Source organism: Saccoglossus kowalevskii, unplaced genomic scaffold, assembly GCF_978046115.1.
Source record: "Saccoglossus kowalevskii unplaced genomic scaffold, keSacKowa6.1 SCAFFOLD_24, whole genome shotgun sequence".
Lineage (NCBI taxonomy): Eukaryota > Metazoa > Hemichordata > Enteropneusta > Harrimaniidae > Saccoglossus > Saccoglossus kowalevskii.
In genome coordinates, this window is record NW_028188618.1 from 1757709 (window position 1) to 1777264 (window position 19556).

The following is a 19556-nucleotide window of genomic DNA, read 5'->3' on the forward strand; positions in this document are numbered from 1 at the left end:
AACATAGTTACATCGCTCATACATAAATAAATATAACTCCAATATGACAATATAGTTAGATCACTCATACGTAAATAAATAGAACTCCAATATGACAACATAGTTACATCGCTCATACGTAAATAAATATAACTCCAATATGACAACATAGTTACATCGCTCATACGTAAATAAATATAACTCCAATATGACAACATAGTTAGATCACTCATACGTAAATAAATAGAACTCCAATATGACAACATAGTTACATCGCTCATACGTAAATAAATAGAACTCCAATATGACAACATAGTTACATCGCTCATACGTAAATAAATATAACTCCAATATGACAACATAGTTAGATCACTCATACGTAAATAAATAGAACTCCAATATGACAACATAGTTACATCACTCATACGTAAATAAATAGAACTCCAATATGACAACATAGTTACATCGCTCATACGTAAATAAATAGAACTCCAATATGACAACATAGTTACATCACTCATACGTAAATAAATATAACTCCAATATGACAACATAGTTAGATCACTCATACGTAAATAAAAAGAACTCCAATATGACAACATAGTTACATCGCTCATACGTAAATAAATATAACTCTAATATGACAACATAGTTAGATCACTCATACGTAAATAAATAGAACTCCAATATGACAACATAGTTACATCGCTCATACGTAAATAAATAGAACTCCAATATGACAACATAGTTACATCGCTCATACGTAAATAAATAGAACTCCAATATGACAACATAGTTACATCGCTCATACGTAAATAAATAGAACTCCAATATGACAACATAGTTACTTCGCTCATACGTAAATAAATAGAACTCCAATATGACAACATAGTTACATCGCTCATACGTAAATAAATATAACTCCAATATGACAACATAGTTACATCGCTCATACGTAAATAAATAGAACTCCAATATGACAACATAGTTAAATCGCTCATACGTAAATAAATAGAACTCCAATATGACAACATAGTTACATCGCTCATACGTAAATAAATATAACTCCAATATGACAACATAGTTACATCGCTCATACGTAAATAAATATAACTCCAATATGACAACATAGTTAGATCACTCATACGTAAATAAATAGAACTCCAATATGACAACATAGTTACATCGCTCATACGTAAATAAATAGAACTCCAATATGACAACATAGTTACATCGCTCATACGTAAATAAATATAACTCCAATATGACAACATAGTTAGATCACTCATACGTAAATAAATAGAACTCCAATATGACAACATAGTTACATCGCTCATACGTAAATAAATAGAACTCCAATATGACAACATAGTTACATCGCTCATACGTAAATAAATAGAACTCCAATATGACAACATAGTTACATCGCTCATACGTAAATAAATAGAACTCCAATATGACAACATAGTTACTTCGCTCATACGTAAATAAATATAACTCCAATATGACAACATAGTTAGATCGCTCATACGTAAATAAATATAACTCCAATATGACAACATAGTTACATCACTCATACGTAAATAAATAGAACTCCAATATGACAACATAGTTACATCGCTCATACGTAAATAAATATAACTCCAATATGACAACATAGTTAGATCACTCATACGTAAATAAATATAACTCCAATATGACAACATAGTTAGATCACTCATACGTAAATAAATATAACTCCAATATGACAACATAGTTACATCGCTCATACGTAAATAAATATAACTCCAATATGACAACATAGTTAGATCACTCATACGTAAATAAATATAACTCCAATATGACAACATAGTTAGATCACTCATACGTAAATAAATATAACTCCAATATGACAACATAGTTAGATCACTCATACGTAAATAAATAGAACTCCAATATGACAACATAGTTACATCGCTCATACGTAAATAAATATAACTCCAATATGACAACATAGTTAGATCACTCATACGTAAATAAATAGAACTCCAATATGACAACATAGTTACATCGCTCATACGTAAATAAATATAACTCCAATATGACAACATAGTTAGATCACTCATACGTAAATAAATATAACTCCAATATGACAACATAGTTACATCGCTCATACGTAAATAAATAGAACTCCAATATGACAACATAGTTACATCGCTCATACGTTAATAAATACAACTCCAATATGACAACATAGTTACATCGCTCATACGTAAATAAATATAACTCCAATATGACAACATAGTTAGATCACTCATACGTAAATAAATAGAACTCCAATATGACAACATAGTTAGATCACTCATACGTAAATAAATAGAACTCCAATATGACAACATAGTTACATCACTCATACGTAAATAAATAGAACTCCAATATGACAACATAGTTACATCACTCATACGTAAATAAATAGAACTCCAATATGACAACATAGTTACATCGCTCATACGTAAATAAATATAACTCCAATATGACAACATAGTTAGATCACTCATACGTAAATAAATATAACTCCAATATGACAACATAGTTAGATCGCTCATACGTAAATAAATATAACTCCAATATGACAACATAGTTAGATCACTCATACGTAAATAAATATAACTCCAATATGACAACATAGTTAGATCACTCATACGTAAATAAATATAACTCCAATATGACAACATAGTTAGATCACTCATACGTAAATAAATAGAACTCCAATATGACAACATAGTTACATCGCTCATACGTAAATAAATATAACTCCAATATGACAACATAGTTAGATCACTCATACGTAAATAAATAGAACTCCAATATGACAACATAGTTACATCGCTCATACATAAATAAATATAACTCCAATATGACAACATAGTTAGATCACTCATACGTAAATAAATATAACTCCAATATGACAACATAGTTACATCGCTCATACGTAAATAAATAGAACTCCAATATGACAACATAGTTACATCGCTCATACGTAAATAAATAGAACTCCAATATGACAACATAGTTACATCGCTCATACGTAAATAAATATAACTCCAATATGACAACATAGTTAGATCACTCATACGTAAATAAATATAACTCCAATATGACAACATAGTTAGATCACTCATACGTAAATAAATAGAACTCCAATATGACAACATAGTTACATCGCTCATACGTAAATAAATAGAACTCCAATATGACAACATAGTTACATCGCTCATACGTAAATAAATAGAACTCCAATATGACAACATAGTTACATCGCTCATACGTAAATAAATATAACTCCAATATGACAACATAGTAAGATCACTCATACGTAAATAAATATAACTCCAATATGACAACATAGTTAGATCACTCATACGTAAATAAATAGAACTCCAATATGACAACATAGTTACATCGTTCATACGTAAATAAATATAACTCCAATATGACAACATAGTTAGATCACTCATACGTAAATAAATAGAACTTCAATATGACAACATAGTTACATCGCTCATACGTAAATAAATATAACTCCAATATGACAATATAGTTAGATCACTCATACGTAAATAAATAGAACTCCAATATGACAACATAGTTACATCGCTCATACATAAATAAATATAACTCCAATATGACAACATAGTTACATCGCTCATACGTAAATAAATATAACTCCAATATGACAACATAGTTAGATCACTCATACGTAAATAAATAGAACTCCAATATGACAACATAGTTACATCGCTCATACGTAAATAAATAGAACTCCAATATGACAACATAGTTACATCGCTCATACGTAAATAAATATAACTCCAATATGACAACATAGTTAGATCACTCATACGTAAATAAATAGAACTCCAATATGACAACATAGTTACATCACTCATACGTAAATAAATAGAACTCCAATATGACAACATAGTTACATCGCTCATACGTAAATAAATAGAACTCCAATATGACAACATAGTTACATCACTCATACGTAAATAAATATAACTCCAATATGACAACATAGTTAGATCACTCATACGTAAATAAAAAGAACTCCAATATGACAACATAGTTACATCGCTCATACGTAAATAAATATAACTCCAATATGACAACATAGTTAGATCACTCATACGTAAATAAATAGAACTCCAATATGACAACATAGTTACATCGCTCATACGTAAATAAATAGAACTCCAATATGACAACATAGTTACATCGCTCATACGTAAATAAATAGAACTCCAATATGACAACATAGTTACATCGCTCATACGTAAATAAATAGAACTCCAATATGACAACATAGTTACTTCGCTCATACGTAAATAAATAGAACTCCAATATGACAACATAGTTACATCGCTCATACGTAAATAAATAGAACTCCAATATGACAACATAGTTACATCGCTCATACGTAAATAAATATAACTCCAATATGACAACATAGTTGGATCACTCATACGTAAATAAATATAACTCCAATATGACAACATAGTTAGATCACTCATACGTAAATAAATAGAACTCCAATATGATAACATAGTTACATCGTTCATACGTAAATAAATATAACTCCAATATGACAACATAGTTAGATCACTCATACGTAAATAAATAGAACTTCAATATGACAACATAGTTACATCGCTCATACGTAAATAAATATAACTCCAATATGACAATATAGTTAGATCACTCATACGTAAATAAATAGAACTCCAATATGACAACATAGTTACATCGCTCATACGTAAATAAATATAACTCCAATATGACAACATAGTTACATCGCTCATACGTAAATAAATATAACTCCAATATGACAACATAGTTAGATCACTCATACGTAAATAAATAGAACTCCAATATGACAACATAGTTACATCGCTCATACGTAAATAAATAGAACTCCAATATGACAACATAGTTACATCGCTCATACGTAAATAAATATAACTCCAATATGACAACATAGTTAGATCACTCATACGTAAATAAATAGAACTCCAATATGACAACATAGTTACATCACTCATACGTAAATAAATAGAACTCCAATATGACAACATAGTTACATCGCTCATACGTAAATAAATAGAACTCCAATATGACAACATAGTTACATCACTCATACGTAAATAAATATAACTCCAATATGACAACATAGTTAGATCACTCATACGTAAATAAAAAGAACTCCAATATGACAACATAGTTACATCGCTCATACGTAAATAAATATAACTCCAATATGACAACATAGTTAGATCACTCATACGTAAATAAATAGAACTCCAATATGACAACATAGTTACATCGCTCATACGTAAATAAATATAACTCCAATATGACAACATAGTTAGATCACTCATACGTAAATAAATAGAACTCCAATATGACAACATAGTTACATCGCTCATACGTAAATAAATAGAACTCCAATATGACAACATAGTTACATCGCTCATACGTAAATAAATAGAACTCCAATATGACAACATAGTTACATCGCTCATACGTAAATAAATATAACTCCAATATGACAACATAGTTAGATCACTCATACGTAAATAAATATAACTCCAATATGACAACATAGTTAGATCACTCATACGTAAATAAATATAACTCCAATATGACAACATAGTTACATCGCTCATACGTAAATAAATATAACTCCAATATGACAACATAGTTACATCGCTCATACGTAAATAAATATAACTCCAATATGACAACATAGTTAGATCACTCATACGTAAATAAATAGAACTCCAATATGACAACATAGTTACATCGCTCATACGTAAATAAATAGAACTCCAATATGACAACATAGTTACATCGCTCATACGTAAATAAATATAACTCCAATATGACAACATAGTTACATCGCTCATACGTAAATAAATATAACTCCAATATGACAACATCGTTAGATCACTCATACGTAAATAAATAGAACTCCAATACGACAACATAGTTACATCGCTCATACGTAAATAAATAGAACTCCAATATGACAACATAGTTACATCGCTCATACGTAAATAAATAGAACTCCAATATGACAACATAGTTACATCACTCATACGTAAATAAATATAACTCCAATATGACAACATAGTTAGATCACTCATACGTAAATAAATAGAACTCCAATATGACAACATAGTTACATCGCTCATACGTAAATAAATATAACTCCAATATGACAACATAGTTAGATCACTCATACGTAAATAAATAGAACTCCAATATGACAACATAGTTACATCGCTCATCCGTAAATAAATAGAACTCCAATATGACAACATAGTTACATCGCTCATACGTAAATAAATATAACTCCAATATGACAACATAGTTACATCGCTCATACGTAAATAAATATAACTCCAATATGACAACATAGTTAGATCACTCATACGTAAATAAATAGAACTCCAATACGACAACATAGTTACATCGCTCATACGTAAATAAATAGAACTCCAATATGACAACATAGTTACATCGCTCATACGTAAATAAATAGAACTCCAATATGACAACATAGTTACATCGCTCATATGTAAATAAATAGAACTCCAATATGACAACATAGTTACATCGCTCATACGTAAATAAATATAACTCCAATATGACAACATAGTTACATCACTCATACGTAAATAAATATAACTCCAATATGACAACATAGTTAGATCACTCATACGTAAATAAATAGAACTCCAATATGACAACATAGTTAGATCACTCATACGTAAATAAATAGAACTCCAATATGACAACATAGTTACATCGCTCATACGTAAATAAATAGAACTCCAATATGACAACATAGTTACATCGCTCATACGTAAAAAAATATAAATATGTATATTTCACCTTGTCCATAATTAGTGAGAATTAACAGAAACTATGCAGTCGTAATTAACAAGCATCTAAGATGTAAATTAGACATTATGAAAATAATATATTACATATAAATTTTATATTATGCAAATACCACAACATTTTTCTATGTTACTATGTTATTAACCTGGATAGAATGCCACAATATGAAGTGAGAATATAGCATTAAATTGAGCAATCTGCTTACCTGAGTGGACTCCAGTGTTCGCTCACACAGTTTACAATACCACAGCTGTCAAGTGAAAAATATATCTAGTTAATAAACAGGTCTTAGACATTAACGGCCGCTGATATCTTGTTGAGGGACAGAAACAGGTCTTAGACGTTAACGGCCGCTGATATCTTGTGAAGAAAAGCTCCACAAGACTTGTTTTTGCTCATAAAAATAGTATTCAAATCTCTCTCGTCATCGCGTTCACCGCTCTACTGACCGATGTAATCATGGTATTTTGAACAGAGATGATGGAGAGACACCATTTAAACAAGCCATGCATGGCACAGTCCCCGTTAATTATCGAATTTAAGATATATAGTTTTGTTTATAGTAATATAGCTGGAATATAAACATGTCAGGAATATGATTATGATGATTGTTTAACATTTAAATGATTGACATTTGTATCTGATCGTCAAATGAGTATTGAGAGATATTGCTCTGGAACAGCATTAATTAAAACAAGCAGCCTCTCAGCTGAGATAGCTCCACTGTTAGCAATGCACATTTCAATTAAAGAACAGAAGATATCATTAGAAAATATCACTTTTTACCAAAAATGACAAAAATATTCATCAAATTTAGAGAACTGAAGATATCATCATGAAATGAACAAATCTGAGTTAGAACCACATGTAGTACCTATATATGTAATATCAAAGCAATTGGACTTACGGTTTTCAACAAGAAGTCGAAAATATCACTTTTTACCAAAAATGACAAAAATATTCACCAAAATTAGAGAATTAAAGATATCATTACAAAATGAACAAATCTGAGAAAGGTCCACATGTAGTACCTATATATGTAATATCAAAGCAATTGGACTTGCGGTTTTTAACAAGAAGTTGAAAATATCACTTTTTACAAAATATCACAATCACTCATATGATACATTGTAAGCTTCGCTCGACAGCGGAGCTAAAAACAAGATGGCTGCCAGTCGACCATTTTGAATTGAATCGCTAAACCACTGCATGTGCATATGTCCCACATAAAGTACTAGGCACATGCAAAGAATGAACAAAATTGGTCCAAAAGATTCTGAAATATGAATCAGTACGGATGCACGCACAGACAGCCATTTTTAATAGGATTGTCAAACCAATATATCTGTATATCTATGACATGATGTATAATGAATATTTAAAATTTGAACATAATCAGTCACAGCAAGTCAGAGATATGGCACTAGAACCACATTTATTAAAACAAAATGGCCACCAGTCGGCCATTTTGAATCTTATCTGAAAACAAAATGATGTGCATCAAGGTCCTATAATGTCCAACGTATATACCAAGTTTGAACAAAATCCATCTGTAAACAGCCGAGAAATGCTTGATTTTGATGATTTTTAGAACAAAAATGGTCGCCATTCGGCCACCTTGAATCAGATAGTGAAACAAATTGATGTGCATATGTATAATATCATGTATGATGTATGTGTGAAGTTTGATTGTGATTGGTCCAGGCATTTCTAAGATGCAGGTCCGCACGGACGGAAGCACGGAGGTCAAAACTGCGTTCGAACGGGGACTAATAAAATCAAATTTAAATTTAGTGAAGGTTTTTGAATGGAAACCATACATTTGTTATTGTGCATATTCATTGTGTTTTATATATTTAGTGAATTTTCACCAATTTTTTATGTAAAATATAGATTAAAATGTATATTCTCTTGATTTTATTTTCACTGAATCTTCCTTTAAAAATAGCGAAAAATAAACTAGTGAAAATAAAATATTTTGAATATATGAATATGTTAATCATCATAAATTCTGATTCGAATAATTAATGCAAAATAGTAATATGTATATATTTATCACCACAATTGAAATACATGTATTTCTTACCCTATCAGATTTTTCACTTGGTGTTTTTTCACTTTGTGCTGCCACTGGCGTTTTTTTGGGCTGTCCTTCAGTTTTCCCTTTTTCATCTTTCTTTGGCACTTTTCTTTCTCTGCTTTTATCCTGAATTCTCTGGTCAGGTTTGCGTTTTGCTCCTGCAGCTAACTGTGGTCTTGTGTCTCTGTTCTGAGTAAGTAAACACAATGAGTCAGACTAATACATAGCAATGAGTCAGACTACCGTTAAAGTCCTATTACAAGCCGCGGCTTCTATTACAATTATGCAAATTAAGCAGTGGAGTGAGAGCTGCAAGTTTGGGGTGCGGCTTCTATTACGTACTTTTGGAAAATCTCAAATGGGCGTGGTCATATTATCAGCGGTAAAAGTTGTCTAAATTCCGAGTAAGACCGTCGATGCAATACCATCGAACGGAATTGCAATAAAAAGGAAAAAAAACACCCATTCACCCACTCGATCACGGACACAGACATGCATGTTTATTATACGGAATATCTCTTTTTGGAGGATGTGTGTGGCCCTGAAAAGGGCCGTTTGGTTTGGGTATTGTCTCGGTATTCAGTCTTCGTCGTCACTGTCATCGAATATATTCGCAATTTCTTCCGCAATAGCTTCAGTATCGTAGTCATCGTCGTCGTCCTCGGACTGGAGGTCGTCAAAAAGAAGGTCATCTTCCGTGCCATCGAGATTGTTTGATATCCCAGGCTTCAGAAATGATCGCTGAATAGTGGTTTCAGACAATTTTTCCCAAGCCTTGGACACCCACTGAACCACCATTTCTCTCGATGGACACTTTCTTTTGCCAGCTGGGGTAAATTCAGCTTCCCCTTCTTTCATCCATAGGTCCCATAGATCATGCATGGTTTCTTTTATTGGCTTATTTATGCCGATATCGAGAGGCTGTAGAATGGACGTAAGACCTCCGGGAATTACAGCCACATCGATATTCCGCTCCCGGAGTGCAGCCTTCACATTGTCCGTGAGGTGAACTGTGCAGGAATCCCAAACCAATAACCTTCTGCTGTCGCCTTCCCGGTGAGGAAACGTTCGCCTGATATAATCTAAACATCCTACATGTAAACAAAATAATAATAACGAAACTATCAAAAGAAAGCAAACATGTGATCGTGAAAAGCATTACACACATGCGCGTTGAACCTTTATGTATGACGTTGCAAAATTGTTAACAATAATGAATATTCATGTACTGGTTTCATGGCACCCCTTTTATATATTTCGTGCGTTTATAGAAATGTGAACATTGAAACCGTCTTGATTAAAATATTTCCCTGACTGGCCCCAAGGCAGACGACACCATAAATCAAATCATGGAGGTAAAAACGATAAAATAGTATTTACCTGGTTCGTCGATATAGCCTTTCTGGTGTACCCTGACTTGAACTGCATTTGTTGATAAATGGCTCTGGTCACGTTTTCCCTTAAAAATGATAACTGGCTTCAACTTTGTCCCATCGGCAGCAGCTGTGAGCACCACAGTGAAACCTTTTTTTTCATTTCCAGTTGTTTTGATGTGCACGGTCTTTACGCCTGTGTGTTCAAGAGTTTTGTTTCCCGGCATATCAAAACGGAGCGGGGTCTCATCCATGTTGTAAATATCAGACAAAGGATATTGGTGTGTTCTCTGAGTCTGATAACGAATCGGTGAAATAAAATAACCTTCTCTTCGAAATCTGGGGGTAGTTTCTGGCCAATCGATGTTCTCTGGCGAGTGGACAAAGAATGACGATGTTTGAAACTACGCCACTACTTTGCAACAACTTTTCAGTACTTTGCCACTACTTTTCAGCACTTTGCCACAACTTTTTAGTACTTTGCCACACTTTTCATTACTTTGCCACGACTTTGCCACAACTTTTCAGTACTTTGCCACACATTCCAGTGCTTTGCCACTACTTTGCAACAACTTTTCAGTACTTTGCCACACTTTTCAGCACTTTGCCACAACTTTTCAGTACTTTGCCACATTTTTCAGTACTTTGCCACTACTTTTCAGCACTTTGCCACAACTTTTCAGTACTTTGCCATACTTTTCAGTACTTTGCCACGACTTTGCTACAACTTGTCAGTACTATGCCACACTTTTCAGCACTTTGCCACTACTTTTCAGTACTTTGCCACTACTTTTCAGCACTTTGCCACACTTTTCAGTGCTTTGCAACTACTTTGCCACAACTTTTCATTACTTTGCCACACTTTTCAGCACTTTACCACTGCTTTTCAGTAGTTTGCCACTACTTTTCAGCACTTTACCACAACTTTTCAGTACTTTGCCACACTTTTCAGTACTTTGCTACTGCTTTTCAGTACTTTGCCACACTTTTCACTACTTTGCCACTACTTTTCAGCACTTTGCCACACTTTTCAGTACTTTGCCACTACTTTTCAGCACTTTGCCACAACTTTTCTGTACTTTGCCACACTTTTCATTACTTTGCCACGACTTTGCCACAACTTTTCAGTACTTTGCAACACATTCCAGTGCTTTGCCACTAATTTGCAACAACTTTTCAGTACTTTGCCACACTTTTCAGAACTTTGCCACAACCTTTTAGTACTTTGCCACACTTTTCAGTACTTTGCCACGACTTTGCCACAACTTTTCAGTACTTTGCCACACATTTCAGTGCTTTGCCACTACTTTGCAACAACTTTTCTGTACTTTGACACACTTCTCAGTACTTTGCCACTACTTTTCAGCACTTTGCCACAACTTTTCAGTACTTTGCCACACTTTTCAGTGCTTTGCCACCACTTTGCCACAACTTTTCAGTACTTTGCCACACTTTTGAGCACTTTGCCACTGCTTTTCAGTAGTTTGCCACTACTTTTCAGCACTTTACCACAATTTTTCAGTACTTTGCCACACTTTTCAGTGCTTTGCCACTACTTTGCCACAACTTGTCAGTACTTTGCCACACTTTTCAGCACTTTGACACTACGTTTCAGTACTTTGCCACTACTTTTCAGCACTTTGCCACAACTTTTCTGTACTTTGCCACTACTTTTCAGCACTTTGCCACAACTTTTCAGTACATTGCCACATTTTTCAGTACTTTGCCACAACTTTTCAGTACTGTGCCACACTTTTCTTCACTTTGCCACTACTTTTCAGTACTTTACCACTACTTTTCAGCACTTTGCCACAACTTTTCAGTACTTTGCCACACTTTTCAGCAATTTGCCACTGCTTTTCAGTAGTTTGCCACCACTTTTCAGCACTTTGCCTCAACTTTTCAGTACTTTGCCACACTTTTCAGTGCTTTGCCACTACTTTGCCACAACTTGTCAGTACTTTGCCACACTTTTCAGCACTTTGCCACTGCTTTTCAGTACTTTGCCACTACTTTTCAGCACATTGCCACAACTTTTCTGTACGTTGCCACAACTTTTCAGTACTTTGCCACACTTTTCAGTGCTTTGCCACCACTTTGCCACAACTTTTCAGTACTTTGCCACACTTTTGAGCACTTTGCCACTGCTTTTCAGTAGTTTGCCACTACTTTTCAGCACTTTGACACAATTTTTCAGTACTTTGCCACACTTTTCAGTGCTTTGCCACTACTTTGCCACAACTTGTCAGTACTTTGCCACACTTTTCAGCACTTTGCCACTACGTTTCAGTACTTTGCCACTACTTTTCAGCACTTTGCCACAACTGTTCTGTACTTTGCCACTACTTTTCAGCACTTTGCCACAACTTTTCAGTACTTTGCCATACTTTTCAGTACTTTGCCACGACTTTGCAACAACTTTTCAGTACTTTGCCACACTTTTCAGTACTTTGCCACACTTTTCAGCAATTTGCCACTACTTTGCCACAACTTTTCAGTACTTTGCCACACTTTTCAGCACTTTACCACTCCTTTAAAATAGTTTGCCACTACTTTTCAGCACATTGCCACAACTTGTCAGTACTTTGCCACACTTTTCAGTGCTTTGTCACTACTTTGCCACAACTTGTCAGTACTATGCCACACTTTTCAGCACTTTGCCAATACTTTTCAGTACTTTGCCACTACTTTTCAGCACTTTGCCACAACTTTTCATTACTTTGCCACACTTTTCAGCACTTTACCACAACTTTTCATTACTTTGCCACACTTTCCAGCACTTTACCACTGCTTTTCAGTAGTTTGCCACTACTTTTCAGCACTTTACCACAACTTTTCAGTACTTTGCCATACTTTTCAGTGCTTTGCCACTACTTTGCCACAACTTGTCAGTACTATGCCACACTTTCCAGCACTTTGCCACTACTTTTCAATACTTTGCCACAACTTTTCAGTACTTTGCCACACATTTCAGTGCTTTGCCACTACTTTGCCACAACGTTTCAGTACTTTGCCACACTTTTCAGCACTTTGCCACTGCTTTTCAGTACTTTGCCACTACTTTTCAGCACATTGCCACAACTTCTCTGTACTTTGCAACACTTTTCAGTACTTTGCCACCACTTTGCCACAACTTTTCAGTACTTTGCCACACTTTTGAGCACTTTGCCACTGCTTTTCAGCACTTTGCCACTACTTTTCAGTACTTTGCCACTACTTTTCAGCACTTTGCCACAACTTTACAGAACTTTGCCACACTTTTGAGCACTTGCCACTGCTTTTCAGTAGTTTGCCGCTACTTTTCAGCACTTTGCCACAATTTCTCAGTACTTTGCCACACTTTTCAGCACTTTGCCACTACGTTTCAGTACTTTGCCACTACTTTTCAGCACTTTGCCACAACTTTTCAGTACTTTGCCACATTTTTCAGTACTTTGCCACAACTTTTCAGTACTGTGCCACACTTTTCTTCACTTTGCCACTACTTTTCAGTACTTTGCCACAACTTTTCAGTACTTTGCCACATTTTTCAGTACTTTGCCACTACTTTTCAGCACTTTGCCACAACTTTTCAGTACTTTGCTATACTTTTCAGTACTTTGCCACGCTTTTCAGTACTTTGCCACACTTTTCAGCAATTTGCCACTACTTTGCCACAACTTTTCAGTACTTTGCCACACTTTTCAGCACTTTACCACTCCATTAAAATAGTTTGCCACTACTTTTCAGCACTTTGCCACAATTTTTCAGTACTTTGCCACACTTTTCAGTGCTTTGCCACGACTTTGCCACTACTTGTCAGTACTTTGCCACACTTTCCAGCACTTTGCCACTACTTTTCAGTACTTTGCCACTACTTTTCAGCACTTTGCCACAACTTTTCAGTACTTTGCCACTACTTTTCAGCACTTTGCCACAACTTTTCAGTACTTTGCCACATTTTTCAGTACACTGCCACAAATTTTCAGTACTGTGCCACACTTTTCTTCACTTTGCCACTACTTTTCAGTACTTTGCCACATTTTTCAGTACTTTGCCACTACTTTTCAGCACTTTGCCACAACTTTTCAGTACTTTGCCACACTTTTCTGTACTTTACCACTCCTTTAAAATAGTTTGCCACTACTTTTCAGCACTTTGCCACAACTTGTCAGTAATTTGCAACACTTTTCAGTGCTTTGCCACTACTTTGCCACAACTTGTCAGTACTATGCCACACTTTTCAGCACTTTGCCACTACTTTTCAGTACTTTGCCAATACTTTTCAGCACTTTGCCACACTTTTCAGTGCTTTGCAACTACTTTGCCACAACTTTTCATTACTTTGCCACACTTTTCAGCACTTTACCACTGCTTTTCAGTAGTTTGCCACTACTTTTCAGCACTTTACCACAACTTTTCAGTACTTTGCCACACTTTTCAGTGCTTTGCCACAACTTGTCAGTACTTGCTCCACTTTTTAGCACTTTGCCACTACGTTTCAGTACTTTGCCACTACTTTTCAGCACTTTGCCACAACTTTTCAGTACTTTGCCACACTTTTCAGTGCTTTGCCACTGCTTTGCCACAACTTGTCAGTACTTTGCAACACTTTTCAGCACTTTGACACTACGTTTCAGTACTTTGCCACTACTTTTCAGCACTTTGCCACAACTTTTCTGTACTTTGCCACTACTTTTCAGCACTTTGCCACAACTTTTCAGTACATTGTCACATTTTTCAGTACTTTGCCACAACTTTTCAGTACTGTGCCAAACTTTTCTTCACTTTGCCACTACTTTTCAGTACTTTGCCACTACTTTTCAGCACTTTGCCGCACTTTTCAGTACTTTGCCACGACTTTGCCACAACTTTTCAGTACTTTGCCACACTTTTCAGCAATTTGCCACTGCTTTTCAGTAGTTTGCCACCACTTTTCAGCACTTTGCCTCAACTTTTCAGTACTTTGCCACACTTTTCAGTGCTTTGCCACTACTTTGCCACAACTTGTCAGTACTTTGCCACACTTTTCAGCACTTTGCCACTGCTTTTTAGTACTTTGCCACTACTTTTCAGCACATTGCCACAACTTTTCTGTACTTTGACACACTTCTCAGTACTTTGCCACTACTTTTCAGCACTTTGCCACAACTTTTCAGTACTTTGCCACACTTTTCAGTGCTTTGCCACCATTTTGCCACAACTTTTCAGTACTTTGCTACACTTTTGAGCACTTTGCCACTGCTTTTCAGTAGTTTGCCACTACTTTTCAGCACTTTGCCACAATTTTTCAGTACTTTGCCACACTTTTCAGTGCTTTGCCACTACTTTGCCACAACTTGTCAGTACTTTGCCACACTTTTCAGCACTTTGCCACTACGTTTCAGTACTTTGCCACTACTTTTCAGCACTTTGCCACAACTTTTCTGTACTTTGCCACTACTTTTCAGCACTTTGCCACAACTTTTCAGCACTTTGCCATACTTTTCAGTACTTTGCCACGACTTTGCAACAACTTTTCAGTACTTTGCCACACTTTTCAGTACTTTGCCACACTTTTCAGCAATTTGCAACTACTTTGCCACAACTTTTCAGTACTTTGCCACACTTTTCAGCACTTTACCACTCCTTTAAAATAGTTTGCCACTACTTTTCAGCACTTTGCCACAACTTGTCAGTACTTTGCCACACTTTTCAGTGCTTTGCCACGACTTTGCCACTACTTGTCAGTACTTTGCCACACTTTCCAGCACTTTGCCACTACTTTTCAGTACTTTGCCACTACTTTTCAGCACTTTGCCACAACTTTTCAGTACTTTGCCACTACTTTTCAGCACTTTGCCACAACTTTTCAGTACTTTGCCACATTTTTCAGTACACTGCCACAACTTTTCAGTACTGTGCCACACTTTTCTTCACTTTGCCACTATTTTTCAGTACTTTGCCACATTTTTCAGTACTTTGCCACTACTTTTCAGCACTTTGCCACAACTTTTCAGTACTTTGCCACACTTTTCTGTACTTTACCACTCCTTTAAAATAGTTTGCCACTACTTTTCAGCACTTTGCCACAACTTGTCAGTAATTTGCCACACTTTTCAGTGCTTTGCCACTACTTTGCCACAACTTGTCAGTACTATGCCACACTTTTCAGCACTTTGCCACTACTTTTCAGTACTTTGCCAATACTTTTCAGCACTTTGCCACACTTTTCAGTGCTTTGCAACTACTTTGCCATAACTTTTCATTACTTTGCCACACTTTTCAGCACTTTACCACTGCTTTTCAGTAGTTTGCCACTACTTTTCAGCACTTTACCACAACTTTTCAGTACTTTGCCACACTTTTCAGTGCTTTGCCACTACTTTGCCACAACTTGTCATTACTTGCTCCACTTTTTAGCACTTTGCCACTACGTTTCAGTACTTTGCCACTACTTTTCAGCACTTTTCCAAAACTTTTCAGTACTTTGCCACACTTTTCAGTGCTTTGCCACTACTTTGCCACAACTTGTCAGTACTTTGCAACACTTTTCAGCACTTTGACACTACGTTTCAGTACTTTGCCACTACTTTTCAGCACTTTGCCACAACTTTTCTGTACTTTGCCACTACTTTTCAGCACTTTGCCACAACTTTTCAGTACATTGCCACATTTTTCAGTACTTTGCCACAACTTTTCAGTACTGTGCCAAACTTTTCTTCACTTTGCCACTACTTTTCAGTACTTTGCCACTACTTTTCAGCACTTTGCCGCACTTTTCAGTACTTTGCCACGACTTTGCCACAACTTTTCAGTACTTTGCCACACTTTTCAGCAATTTGCCACTGCTTTTCAGTAGTTTGCCACCACTTTTCAGCACTTTGCCTCAACTTTTCAGTACTTTGCCACACTTTTCAGTGCTTTGCCACTACTTTGCCACAACTTGTCAGTACTTTGCCACACTTTTCAGCACTTTGCCACTGCTTTTTAGTACTTTGCCACTACTTTTCAGCACATTGCCACAACTTTTCTGTACTTTGACACACTTCTCAGTACTTTGCCACTACTTTTCAGCACTTTGCCACAACTTTTCAGTACTTTGCCACACTTTTCAGTGCTTTGCCACCATTTTGCCACAACTTTTCAGTACTTTGCTACACTTTTGAGCACTTTGCCACTGCTTTTCAGTAGTTTGCCACTACTTTTCAGCACTTTGCCACAATTTTTCAGTACTTTGCCACACTCTTCAGTGCTTTGCCACTACTTTGCCACAACTTGTCAGTACTTTGCCACACTTTTCAGCACTTTGCCACTACGTTTCAGTACTTTGCCACTACTTTTCAGCACTTTGCGACAACTTTTCTGTACTTTACCACCACTTTTCAGCACATTGCCACAACTTTTCAGTACTTTGCCATACTTTTCAGTACTTTGCCACACTTTTCAGCAATTTGCCACTACTTTGCCACAACTTTTCAGTACTTTGCCACACTTTTCAGCACTTTACCACTCCTTTAAAATAGTTTGCCACTACTTTTCAGCACTTTGCCACAACTTGTCAGTACTTTGCCACACTTTTCAGTGCTTTGTCACTACTTTGCCACAACTTGTCAGTACTATGCCACACTTTTCAGCACTTTGCCACTACTTTTCAGTACTTTGCCACTTGTTTTTAGCACTTTGCCACAATTTTTCATTACTTTGCCACACTTTTCAGCACTTTACTACTGCTTTTCAGTAGTTTGCCACTACTTTCCAGCACTTTACCACAACTTTTCAGTACTTTGCCATACTTTTCAGTGCTTTGCCACTACTTTGCCACAACTTGTCAGTACTATGCCACACTTTCCAGCACTTTGCCACTACTTTTCGGTACTTTGCCACTACTTTTCAATACTTTGCCACAACTTTTCAGTACTTTGCCACACATTTCAGTGCTTTGCCACTACTTTGCCACAACGTTTCAGTACTTTGCCACACTTTTCAGCACTTTGTCACTGCTTTTCATTACTTTGCCACTACTTTTCAGCACATTGCCACAATTTTCTGTACTTTGCCACCACTTTGCCACAACTTTTCAGTACTTTGCCACACTTTTGAGCACTTTGCCACTGCTTTTCAGCACTTTGCCACTACTTTTCATTACTTTGCCACTACTTTTCAGCACTTTGCCACAACTTTTCAGTACTTTGCCACATTTTTCAGTACTTTGCCACTACTTTTCAGCACTTTGCCACAACTTTTCAGTACTTTGCTATACTTTTCAGTACTTTGCCACACTTTTCAGTACTTTGCCACACTTTTCAGCAATTTGCCACTACTTTGCCACAACTTTTCAGTACTTTGCCACACTTTTCAGCACTTTACCACTCCTTTAAAATAGTTTGCCACTACTTTTCAGCACTTTGCCATACATTTTTCAGTACTTTGCCACTACTTTTCAGCACTTTTCCAAAACTTTTCAGTACTTTGCCACACTTTTCAGTGCTTTGCCACTACTTTGCCACAACTTGTCAGTACTTTGCAACACTTTTCAGCACTTTGACACTACGTTTCAGTACTTTGCCACTACTTTTCAGCACTTTGCCACAACTTTTCTGTACTTTGCCACTACTTTTCAGCACTTTGCCACAACTTTTCAGTACATTGCCACATTTTTCAGTACTTTGCCACAACTTTTCAGTACTGTGCCAAACTTTTCTTCACTTTGCCACTACTTTTCAGTACTTTGCCACTACTTTTCAGCACTTTGCCGCACTTTTCAGTACTTTGCCACGACTTTGCCACAACTTTTCAGTACTTTGCCACACTTTTCAGCAATTTGCCACTGCTTTTCAGTAGTTTGCCACCACTTTTCAGCACTTTGCCTCAACTTTTCAGTACTTTGCCACACTTTTCAGTGCTTTGCCACTACTTTGCCACAACTTGTCAGTACTTTGCCACACTTTTCAGCACTTTGCCACTGCTTTTTAGTACTTTGCCACTACTTTTCAGCACATTGCCACAACTTTTCTGTACTTTGACACACTTCTCAGTACTTTGCCACTACTTTTCAGCACTTTGCCACAACTTTTCAGTACTTTGCCACACTTTTCAGTGCTTTGCCACCATTTTGCCACAACTTTTCAGTACTTTGCTACACTTTTGAGCACTTTGCCACTGCTTTTCAGTAGTTTGCCACTACTTTTCAGCACTTTGCCACAATTTTTCAGTACTTT

General features: G+C 35.9%; 1 protein-coding gene across 2 annotated transcripts in view; it reads right to left on the minus strand.

Annotated features, from left to right (window-relative positions):
- The window catches only part of LOC146726308 (uncharacterized), a 45614-nt gene extending 36010 nt beyond the window's left edge, over positions 1-9604 (minus strand). The window contains exons 1-3 of one of the 2 annotated variants that reach the window (XM_085496249.1): positions 9475-9604; positions 9011-9193; positions 7130-7174 (exon numbers count right to left, since the gene is read on the minus strand). In XM_085496249.1, coding sequence (XP_085352375.1) covers positions 7130-7174; positions 9011-9193; positions 9475-9498 — 252 coding nt within the window. In that variant the 5' untranslated portion in view covers positions 9499-9604. The remainder of the gene's footprint in view (positions 1-7129; positions 7175-9010; positions 9194-9474) is intronic. The other variant, XM_085496250.1, reaches the window with a different exon arrangement.
- Between the last annotated feature and the right edge of the window lie 9952 nt (positions 9605-19556).